Source organism: Lycium barbarum, chromosome 1, assembly GCF_019175385.1.
Source record: "Lycium barbarum isolate Lr01 chromosome 1, ASM1917538v2, whole genome shotgun sequence".
Classification (NCBI taxonomy): domain Eukaryota; kingdom Viridiplantae; phylum Streptophyta; class Magnoliopsida; order Solanales; family Solanaceae; genus Lycium; species Lycium barbarum.
The window spans coordinates 15,243,352-15,254,549 of NC_083337.1; the positions used below are offsets into that span (position 1 = coordinate 15,243,352).

At 35.7% G+C, this 11,198-nt stretch overlaps 1 protein-coding gene across 1 annotated transcript; it reads left to right on the forward strand.

Moving 5' to 3' along the window:
* The first annotated feature begins 4,133 nt into the window (after nucleotides 1-4,133).
* LOC132632353 (rhodanese-like domain-containing protein 4, chloroplastic) lies at nucleotides 4,134-10,865 on the forward strand. Its single transcript, XM_060348255.1, has 11 exons — nucleotides 4,134-4,707; nucleotides 5,142-5,401; nucleotides 6,796-6,898; nucleotides 6,984-7,067; nucleotides 7,506-7,580; nucleotides 7,662-7,736; nucleotides 7,927-8,007; nucleotides 8,151-8,369; nucleotides 8,714-8,902; nucleotides 9,840-10,028; nucleotides 10,491-10,865. Exons 1-11 carry the CDS (start codon nucleotides 4,360-4,362, stop codon nucleotides 10,536-10,538), a joined length of 1,671 nt encoding a protein of 556 aa, XP_060204238.1. The 5' UTR covers nucleotides 4,134-4,359; the 3' UTR covers nucleotides 10,539-10,865.
* Nucleotides 10,866-11,198: the final 333 nt, after the last annotated feature.

The window sequence follows — 11,198 nt, forward strand, 5'->3', positions numbered from 1 at the left end:
GTTACACACTTGATATGAGTAATATTGGGCAAATCTCTCAGTTCCATGAAGTTGAAAATTATTCACAAAACTCGTCAACGGTACCAAATGATGATTTTGGGTGATCCACTCAGTTCGGTGAAGATGATCTTTCTTCAAACCATGTCAATATAGATCAATATAGGTAGGTTCATCACCTTGATATTAAATAATTCTTATATTTGATGTTGGTATTTAAACCATGTTACTTTTCGTGTAGGAAGATGCCTTTCTTAGATGGTGATGATTTTCCAAATTATTGTGAGACATCATCAAGTGATAGCGAACCGAATAATGCAGAAAAAAACCGATAATGATGAAGACGAAGAGGTCGATGTTAAATCTGGTGGGCAGTAAGCAAATTTAATAGCATTGATGCAAAGTCCGCTGTTGTAAAACCCAACTCCCGAAAGCCCAATGCAGTGGAATTCTGACAATATTCCATATCTAGACAATCTTCAAGGTCGTGCTGGTGTCTTTGTCTTCACCAGAGAAGATGATCAATGTCGTTAAAAATGTGGAAAGAATCGACCAATCTTATAAAAGATGATTGCTACCTTGAAAAAGGGATGGTGTTCGGATCAAAAAAGGCATTACAAAAGGCAGTTAAAATTTATTGTTACAAGTAGGGGTGTACATGGACCGGGTTGGTTCGGATTTTTTAAAACCAAACCAAACCAATCGTGTCGGATTTTTAAATTTATACACCAAACCAAACCAATAAAATTCGGGTTTTTCAACCTCGGGTTTTCTCGAGTTATTCGGTTTTCTCGGGTTTTTCGGGTTTTTTTTCCAGAATAATCTTGATACAATACATATAACTTTTACTTCAAATATTTCTGTCCTAGTAAGATACAACTATATAATTAAGGTGTTTCTTAAGAAAATAACACAAAATGTGAGAAGAGTGATGACATTGTATTAAAATATTCAACAAAAACTAATAAAATCGGTTAAAATAAATATTGCTAATTAACAAGCCATAAAAAAAATGACCATAATCTAAAAATACTAAGTCATGCTAAAATAAGCACGGCTAATAAGTATTAATTACATGATAAAGAAAAAAAACTTAAGTTATGTATTTTCACTCTCTAAACTAATTATGCAAAACTAAAGAATAGATATCCAACATTATTGTCATTCCTAGTGGAAAATTAAATTTCTTTTGTTAGTGTTAGTGTTGAGCTAGTTTTGGTTTGAACTTTATTTGAGTTACAAATATCCATAGGATATAAAACTTATTGACATTCAAAATTCTAAGTTCAAGCTTGAATAATATGATAATAGATAAAAAAAAACTACGAAGAAATAAAAGAAATGTTTATAAATTCCATTACAAATAAATATTTTTATGTATAAAATATTTTAAAAATTGAATACATGTAATATCGGGTTGGTTTGGTTCGGTTTGACTTTTTTTAGTTAAAACCAAACCAAACCAATTATGATCGGGTTTTTTTCTCAACACCAAATCAAATCAAACCAAACCACTAGTCGGGTTTTTTTCTCGGTTTGACTCGGTTTATCGGTTTGGTGCGATTTGTCGGTTTACTTTGTACAACCCTAGTTACAAGGAAATTAGGGAATATAGGGTTGATGATTCAACCAAAAACATATGAAGACTAGTTTGTAGACGACAGTATCAAGGTTGTCAATGGATGCTTCGAGGAATTGAAAAGCCCGATGGCATGTCGGTTATCACAAAATTCGACAAACGTCACATTTGTGATATGGGAGAGAATCGAGCAGATCATTTTAATTTACATGTAAATATGATTGTTCAAGTGCTACTTAAAGATGTTGCCGAAACCCCAAGGTAACCCATTCGACCTAGTTCATTATAATTCTTACATCAATTAAATTTTCATTGCTAAGTGTTGTTTGTTTAAACTTGTGCAGGATCCCCATCAAAGATTGCATTAGAAATGTTAAGATGGTATATTAAAAAACAATAAGCAAGAGAAAGGGATATCTTGGGCGTAGGCGTGCATTTGAGATGATTTATGGAAATTAGGAGGGCTCTTTCAAGACGTTGCAGAGGTATATGGCAGCTCTATAAAAATTCAATGCAGGAACTGTTGTAGAATGGAGGCTTTTGGGCGGTAATATTTTCAACTATGTGTTTTGGGCATTCAAACCATCTATTGATGGTTTTGGTCACTGCCAGCCAGTCATATCCATAGATGGCACACATGTATGTGGTGTATACGATATTAAGCTACTGATTGCAGTAGGAATGGATGCCAATGGGTCGATATTCCCTCTTGCTTTCGCAATTGCCGCTAACGAAAGAAACGACACATAGGGGATGTTTTTGACACATTTGAGGCAGCATATTATTAAGGATCATATGGGCATATGCGTGCTATCTGATAGACATCAAGGCATAATGCACTGCATGTCTACTTTGGAAGGGTGGCAGCCTCCCTTTGCTTACCATCGCTATTGTTTAAGGCACATCAAGGCAAATTTTCAAACGAAGTTTGGAAACGGCACACTCAACAAATTGATGTCGGCGGTTGCGATGGATTATCAACAAAAAAAAAAATGGCTTCTGAGGATGGAGACAATCAAGGCAGTGAGTCCAGAAGCATATACTTTGTTGAAGAAAATTGAAGTCGAAAAATGGACATTACATGCTGATGAAGGCAGGAGATGGGGGATGCTTATAACAAACAGCTCGGAGTCATTTAATGATTTGCTAAAATCTGCTCGGGGACTACTCATTACTGCAATGGTAAGAATGACTTTCATGCAAGTTGTGGAGTGGTTTTTGACAAGAACCAAGCAAGTCAGAACCATATTAGCAGAGAGTGGAAGATGGATGCCAAAACCTTTCAAAATGATGTAGCATCACAGGCAAAAGAGTCGGTTGCACAAGATGACCGAGTATAGAAAGACTAAACGTGTGTATGAAGTCAGAACAGGTTATTACCAGGGTAGGGGAGGAAACATACATACCGTTTATGAGGGCACGAGAACGTGCAGTTGTGGTAAGTGGCAAATATACCACGTGACGTGTTCTCATGTCGTCAAGTGTTTCGAGGCAATGGGAAAGACGGTAACAAATTATGCGGCATCGGAATACAGCGTCAAAAGTTACGCTAAAGCATATGCCGACCGCTTCTACCCACTTGGTGATCAAGCTTATTGGCCAGACGAGCCATTTTCAATGGTTGCTAACAAGGAGTATATCCGTAAAATTTGGGTTAACGCACGAACTCGAATTCTCAATCAAATGGATGTTCCGGATAGGACATACTCTTGAACGTGCTCTATGTGTAAGAAGTATATCCGTAAAATTCGGGTTAACGCACGAACTCGGATTCTCAATCAAATGGATGTTCCGGATAGGACATACTCTTGAAGGCGCTTTACGTGTAAGGAGTTTGGCCATGATAAGCGTGTGTGTAGCCTACGAGGCCGTGGTGGTGCAACTACGTCTCGTAGTAGAAGAGCCTCCCATACTTGATGCATTGTTTTAAATATTTTGCTATTATAAATAATGATGTATTATTTGGTTATTGCAATGAATTATTTTGAACCTCATATTGGATGAATTATTTTTTAATATAATATTTTTATTTGTATATTCGAAAAAAAGTAATGTCTTGATTAAAAAATAAAACACTTAAAGCAAAACCTTATAAAATAAAAGACTTAAACCTAAACATAACAAGATTCAAACAAAACAAAAAAACTTACTTCGGGGTACTTTACAACCCCTAAAATGACAATCCAAACGTTTAGGTAAACTTGATGTAATGAGCCGACATTATTGTCCGCCAAAAAAGATATCAAGTTCTACATAAAATATTAAAATTTTGGAGTTTTGAAACACCACTAATCTTGCATCACAGTATGAAAAAAATATGAATTTGAGAGCTTTAAAATTGTATTGAAAAAAAACTAGTCTTTGCGCACTAATTTAGTGCGCAATAGGGAAAAACTGTAAAATTACAATTTGGTCCTATTATGCACTAAATTAGTGCGCAAAGATTAATTCGGTAATTTTTTTTTAATGGAGTATTTTGGTGTCTTTTGATAATTTTTTGATTAAATAAGTTGCGGACTCGTGTACTGGCACTGAAAAATGTAGGGTTTCATAAAAGATTTGCTCTGACAATTCTTGGCCACCCAAAATTGCCAAAACATAATAATAAAGTACTCTTCAATCCATCTATAAAATTGGCCCACATAATCACCAGCCCCCATGATCCTTCCTTATATGACACTTTCACCACCAAGTTGTAAGAATACTACAGCCTTTCACTAGTATATCAAGATTTAGCTACAATTACAAATTTTCCTCTTCACATTGAGAAAGAATTATATGCTATGGAGGCACTCAATGCAGCAAGATTAACTCCTCTTTCAGTTCTTTCTGATAGAAGAAATGAACCCAAAAAAGTCCCATCTTTCCAATTCAAGAACCTTCCTAATTCAGCTAATGTTAACACCAATTATTCAAGAAATGTTCATGGGGGTCTAGCGTTACTTTCCTCTGTTTTCACTACAAACTCAGCTAAAGCATTGACATATGAAGAAGCACTTCAGCAATCAACTACTAGTACTGATTTTGATGCAAATGCATTGGTTGAAACTGTGATCAATTTTGTATCTGAAAATCCTTCAGTTATAGCTGGTGTTGTTGCTATTTTGGCTTTGCCATTGGTTCTGTCTCAGGTAGGGTCAAAATGGGTTGAGTTAATAAATGAGCGGATTATTTACCCGTCTAAAAATTACTTGAGCTAAAATGGATTGGGTTGAAACGCGCTAAAAACCGTTTCATAACCCGACACGTCCGATTCTTACTAAGTTTTAAATTGTTTTATTTTTTTTCTTATAAGTTGTTTAAGTATCTAGTAAAAGATTTTTGCTTTTATTATGACTATATATAACATTTCAAATAAAAAAAAATGTCTTTTTAAAAATATTTAAACAAAATTTCTCATGAGTCAATTTGGACTGCATATTAGCCTAAGTTTTTAAATAAGCTGAATTGAGCGGGTCAAAATGGGCTAAGTTAATAAAAAAAGACGTGTCATTAACCTGCCCAAACCTAAGCGAATTGGACGTGTCATGATTTTATGAGCTGATTTTGCCACCCGTAATCTCAGGTGTTCAGCAAAAAGCCTAAGCCATGGGGTGTTGAGTCTGCCAAGAAGGCTTATGCAAAATTGGGAGATGATGAGAGTTCAGAATTACTTGATATAAGGGGCACAGTGGAATTAAGGCAAGTGGGGAGTCCAGATATTAAGGGTTTGAAGAAGAAGCCAGTTTATGTTGTTTATAAAGGTGAAGATAAGCCAGGGTTCTTGAATAAGCTAGCTTTGAAGTTCAAGGAGCCAGAGAATACCACATTGTTCATTCTAGACAAGTAAGATTTCAAAAAAATTCTTCTGCTGATTCATTGTTGATTCCTTTGATTTGTGTTACTATTTGTTGTTCTCTATACTTCGATTTTTCTTATTTATCCGTGGTAGCCACTGCTCCTTTTTTTCCAGACTACTTTATCATCACTTTTTCGCTTTCGCTATTTTCATTTTCATACTGCTTTGAATTGCTCGTCCTTATCAGACCTTTTTTGTATTACTTGCTCTTGAGCCGAGGGTCTTTCGGAAACAGCCTCCCTACCTTCCAAGGTACTGATAAGGTCTGCGTACAGTTTACCCCCAGACCCCACATTGTGGGATTTCACTGGGTATGTTGTTGTTGCTGATTCATTGTTGATTGCGCATGTGGTGTTTTGTGTTTTTGAAGGCGTGATTAAGTAAATAAACATATGTTCTGTCTGACAGCTTACACTTTTAGATAGAGTGATCACACACTTCAACTTGATATCATAGGAGAAAAAGCCCTTAGTTGAAGTCTCACCATACCCATTATCAGAAAGAGAACGGAAAAGGGTCAAATATGCCCTTAAAATATTTGAAATTGGGCAAATATGCCTTTTGCATGCTTTAAGGGCATATTTGGCCTTTTTCTCTTATTAATCAACTAATTAGGTTGATTGGGGATACAGTTGAATTATGGGCATGTATGGACCAACTATTGAACGATAAGGGATATGTGAGCTAAACTATTAATGAAGGGAATATCTGCTCAATTTCGAGTACTTTAAGGGCATAGTTGGACCTTTTCCAGTAAAAGGAAAAGGAATTTACATGTGTTTGGTCCAAGAAAAAGAGTTAGACCCTAACGTGAAGGGGCATGTAGAAGACATAATTAAGTAATTAAGTGTGATTTCTCTATCTACTTAAGATTTTAGATGAGATGGAACATTATGTTTATCTTTTTGGAATCATAGTGAAACCTAGCACAAGTTGTCAGTTAAAACTGATTTAGACAAAGAATTATGTGATTACATTCTTTAATTAATTAGTGTGCTGACATGCTTATACCATGATCAACTTACTTATTCAGATAAGCTGCAGCTATGATCATTAAACTTCTGAAAATTGTCACTTTTAATAGCTTTACTAGATATTCCTAAATAAAACTATTGAAAAATCATACTACTTTCTCTGATACTTGAGTTTAGCTCTTTATATTTTTGTTGGAGAATTCTCTTCTGGCTATAGTATTGATGGTTTGAAGGAAAACATTAAAGATTAGTTGGCAAAATGAAACGCGCCACTGGCTTGATTGTGATGTACCTTTTCCTGCATGATATTTTGTGGATACTGATCATGGTTGAAAGTTCTCGATAAAATTTTAGTTCGAAAAGAATTAACTCTAATCCTGTCCCTTTCTGGATTGCAATGAAGCCAGATTTGATGGGAACTCTGAACTCGCTGCAGAGCTCGCTACAGCAAATGGTTTTAAAGCTGCATATGCAATTAAAGACGGTGCTGAAGGACCCCGAGGATGGAAGGTTAATATTCAAAATACATGTTGTAATCTTTCTGACTTTCTAAAATGTTGGCGGCGTGAAGAATAATGAATTCCGATTTCTGCAGAATAATGGCCTTCCATGGATACTTCCTAAGAAAACTCTAAGTCTTGATCTTGGCCTGTCTGATGCTCTTGATGTTTTTCTCGGGGTATGTTTTTCTCTCTAAAGCAGTGTTCCTTTTGCATTTATCCTCCCAAATACAGATATGGTTATGCCATTTGAGTTCAAGAAGGTTATGGGATTTCTATAACTGCAAATTAGTACTCCCTCTATCTCAATTTATGTGAAGGTGATTGACTTCTCAGGGAGTTTAAGAAATAAAGGAAAACTTTTGAAACTCGTGATCTAAAATAAGCCATAAATATCATTTGATTTATCAATATTCTGAAGCTTAATGTTCTGAAGCCACCATCCATAGTTTGAGAAGCCATTTAGATTACTCCAACTTGCATTTTTTATCAAATCATTTTGGCTATGCGGTGAACTACTGGTTTACTAGGACTATTGTGATCATAGATTATTTCGGCGTAGCATTTTGACAAACTTAACTTTAGTGAGATAACTTCGGTGGAATGTGGATATGCAGGACAGTTCTGATGCAGTGACTGTAGGTTTAGGTGTTGCTGCAGCTGCTGGATTAGGACTATTGGTGTTCTCAGAGGTCAGGCTCCTATACATTTTATCCTGAAAGTTACCTCGAGCACGATTTATTAAACAGCTCATCGTTGGTCCTTTTTTTCAGGTGGAAACAGTACTCCAACTGTTAGGTTCAGCTGCACTTATCCAACTAGTCAGCAAGAAACTTCTATTTGCAGAGGTTTGATTTATTAATTTTATTTCTAAAACTGTTTTGTGCTATGATAGAAGGTGAATCTCATATTATATACTGTTAATGAAATAAGACTGGCCTCTATGGTTTCCTTTGGTTACTTACGTCGATTCTGATCATGGTAGAAAATTTTCGAACTCGAGAGGTCCATTAATATGTTGACATTTTCACTTTCCAGGACAGAAAGCAAAGTCTGCAACAAGTTGATGAGTTTCTCACTAAAGAGGTTGCTCCAAAGGAGCTTGTAGGTGACATTAAGGTAATGTTCTCACACAGCCAGAACTCACTAAAATGTTTCGTTTCCCATATAAGAAAACTGTATGTTTGCTTTCAATAAGATATATACTTCATAGTTACAGTTCGATTAATCATGTGTGTGTGCTTCTCGTCGTGAAACTTCAGCAAATAGGGATGGCTCTTCTTCCAGTCCCAGTGAATAGCAAAGCTCTACCTGCACCTGCAGAGAAAACTGAATCAGTTCCCGAGGTGGATGTTCCATCATCTAAAGTAGAAGCTTCCGTCGAGCCTACTCCAGAAATCACTTCAGACCCTGAACCAGAAGTGAAAGTATTTGCTTTCAGTTTCAGTGAAATTTCAGAGTCACTTTCACCCTATCCTAATGTAAGTTTTCATATCATTCTGAATAGTTGGTCTGATCTTTTCATTATTATTTGTTGCATGAATTCCTCACATCATATCCACCAATTTTAATATATTTCTTACTGATTAAAGAGATGGAAAGTAGGGCACGATGAAAGAAAAAATTTATACTAGGGATATCTATTAGTTTAAGTTTTAATCATGTTAGTGCATTTACTTTAGTCCGAGGTTTACTAAGAGTCTTTTAGTCTTATCAGAGATTTATAAGGACAATTTCAATTCATTGAGTTTGTCCAAATGACACATCCCTTGTTTTCTCATCTTCTTCGTCAACTACATCGTCTCTTTTGAATGTGTTGTTGCAGTATCCTGATCTCAAGCCTCCAACATCCCCGATACCTTCACAACCTAGTGGCAATGTGGAGAAAATGGAAACAGTTTCCAAGGTAGAAATATCTACCGAGTCTACTCCAGAAGTCAATTCAGTCCCGAAACCAGAAGAAACAGCAGAAGCACTATCTGGAATTACAAGGTCACTTTCTCCATATCCCAATGTGAGTTTCTCCTTTTCATCCTCAGTTGGTCTCATCATTTATTGTAACGTGATACATGAATTTCGTTGCACCATAATCCGGGATTCCAACATCTTTCCTGCTGATGAATCAACAATGATCATCGTTTAAATTCTGAGATTGTGGTATTGCTCATGAGTGGACTAATTCAATAATATAAGACTTTTTTCTAGGATATCCTTAGTTGTTTTGTTATCTCTTTCATATTAACATCTATACACTGATCATTTAAAAGGGTACAGGTAACTAGTCCATAAAATAGATTAGTAACCTGAAAAATAAGCAGGTTACCTGCTACAACAGGTTAAAAACACTGATAATATAAAAATTCCTTATATAGTCGGCATATATAAGTTAAATCCTTTCTTTTATATGTGGTTGCAGTATCCTGATTTAAGTTTTCCTTATAATTCTGAATAGTTGGTCTAATCTTTTCATTTTAATTTGTTAGATGAATTCCCACACATCATATCCACCAATTTTAATATCTTTCTTGCTGATTAAAGAAAAGAAAAGCTCCGTAATGAAAATGCAATATGCATTAGTTGGGATTAAGTTTTAATCATGTTAATGCATTTACTTTAGGTCCGATGTTTCCTAAAAGTCTTTGTCTTATTGGAGATTTATAAGCTATGTAGAGAACTTTTAGTACTTTTTCTTGTATTTATCTTATAAGATATTGAACTGTGAAGAGCTTAAATAGAGCGACATCAACAGTGAGTATTCATCTAGTCAACCATGACGTTCTTGGGATTAACACATAGTAGTAGTTGTTGATTAGAGAGATGTCCTTGTTTATATTATGAGATTGAGGTACTTCTGATTTGGCAATTTCTATTTATTCATTTTATGCATGTCATTCCCTTGTTTTCTCATCTTCTTCATTAACTACATCATCTCTTTTGATTCGCTGTGGCAGTATCCTGACCTGAAGCCTCCAACATCGCCGATATCTTCTCAACCTAGTGGCAGCGTGAAGAAAACTGAAACAGTTTCCAAGGTAGAATTATCTTCCGAGTCTACTCCAGAAATCAATTCAGTCCCTAAACCAGAAGTAACAGCAGAAGCACTAAATGGAAATGCAAGGCCACTTTCTCCCTATCCAAATGTAAGTTTCTGCATTTTATTGTCAACAGTTGGTCTTATCATTTCACTATAACATGATACATGAATTTCCTTGCACCAATCTCCATTTTGTCACCCCTTTCATGCTAACATTACGCTGGTTGTTGGGTATGCGAACAAAGTCTCACATTGGTAACTGAAAAGAAAAATGAGCTACTTATAAGGTGTTGGATACTCTTAATGGTGTGAGGCCTTTTGGAGAAAACCGTGGAGGCTTGGCTCAAAGTGGACAATATCACACCATGTTAATAGTATTCTTGGACCGTTTAGCCCAACACTGGTCACCTAAAAGATAACAATAGGTAGCCATCCATAAAATGTGGTATTAGTAACCTGAAAGACAAGCTGATTACCTGCTACAACGGGTTAAAAACATTGATAACGTAAAAATTCTTTATACCCGTAGTATATATAAGTTAAATCCTTTCTTTAATTGTGGTTGCAGTATCCTGATCTCAAGCCTCCAACTTCGCCAATGCCTACACAAGCATAATGTTGGACTTGCAGATTTCCATATCGAAGGTGTACCAGCTCCACAATTTCCAGTTGGGGGACAACTACAATGCCATATCCTGTTTCAAGTAAAAGTTAGCTATTCAAAGAAATTTTGTATTTACGTTACCTGCATTTGAAGGGAAATTTGTAACAGTATAGATAAAGATTCTCATCGTTACGTCCTTCATTTCCATTCTTTGTAATTTATTGATGGATCGATGTCAAATGTAGACACAAGTGGGTGTAAAAGCTTTATGTGACTTTAGCAATACAATCACTTCGAAGCAAAACTATAGCAACATATTAATGAATATGTATCACTAAACCTCGAATTTGTTTTTGTTTAACGATCCCGTACAGCATTATCTGAAGCTCACTGATCTGGCTAATCCAGATCAGGTCGGATAGGTCCATTAAGGTTGTAAAGTGCTCCGGACTGAAGAGTTTTCTATTCTAACTCGAGACCTTGATTTAGAGGAGAAATTCTCAACCATCCCACCAAGATAGTGATATAAACTATTGGAAAACCGGAAGCTCACCCAATAAGCTAGCCCAAAAATTTAGTTTCCTATCATTTTTAAAGTGAACAGGTTGATAGGTGTAATATAGTGGAAATTACACCTAATGACCTTGAAAATTGGTGGTTTTGAACTTTTAA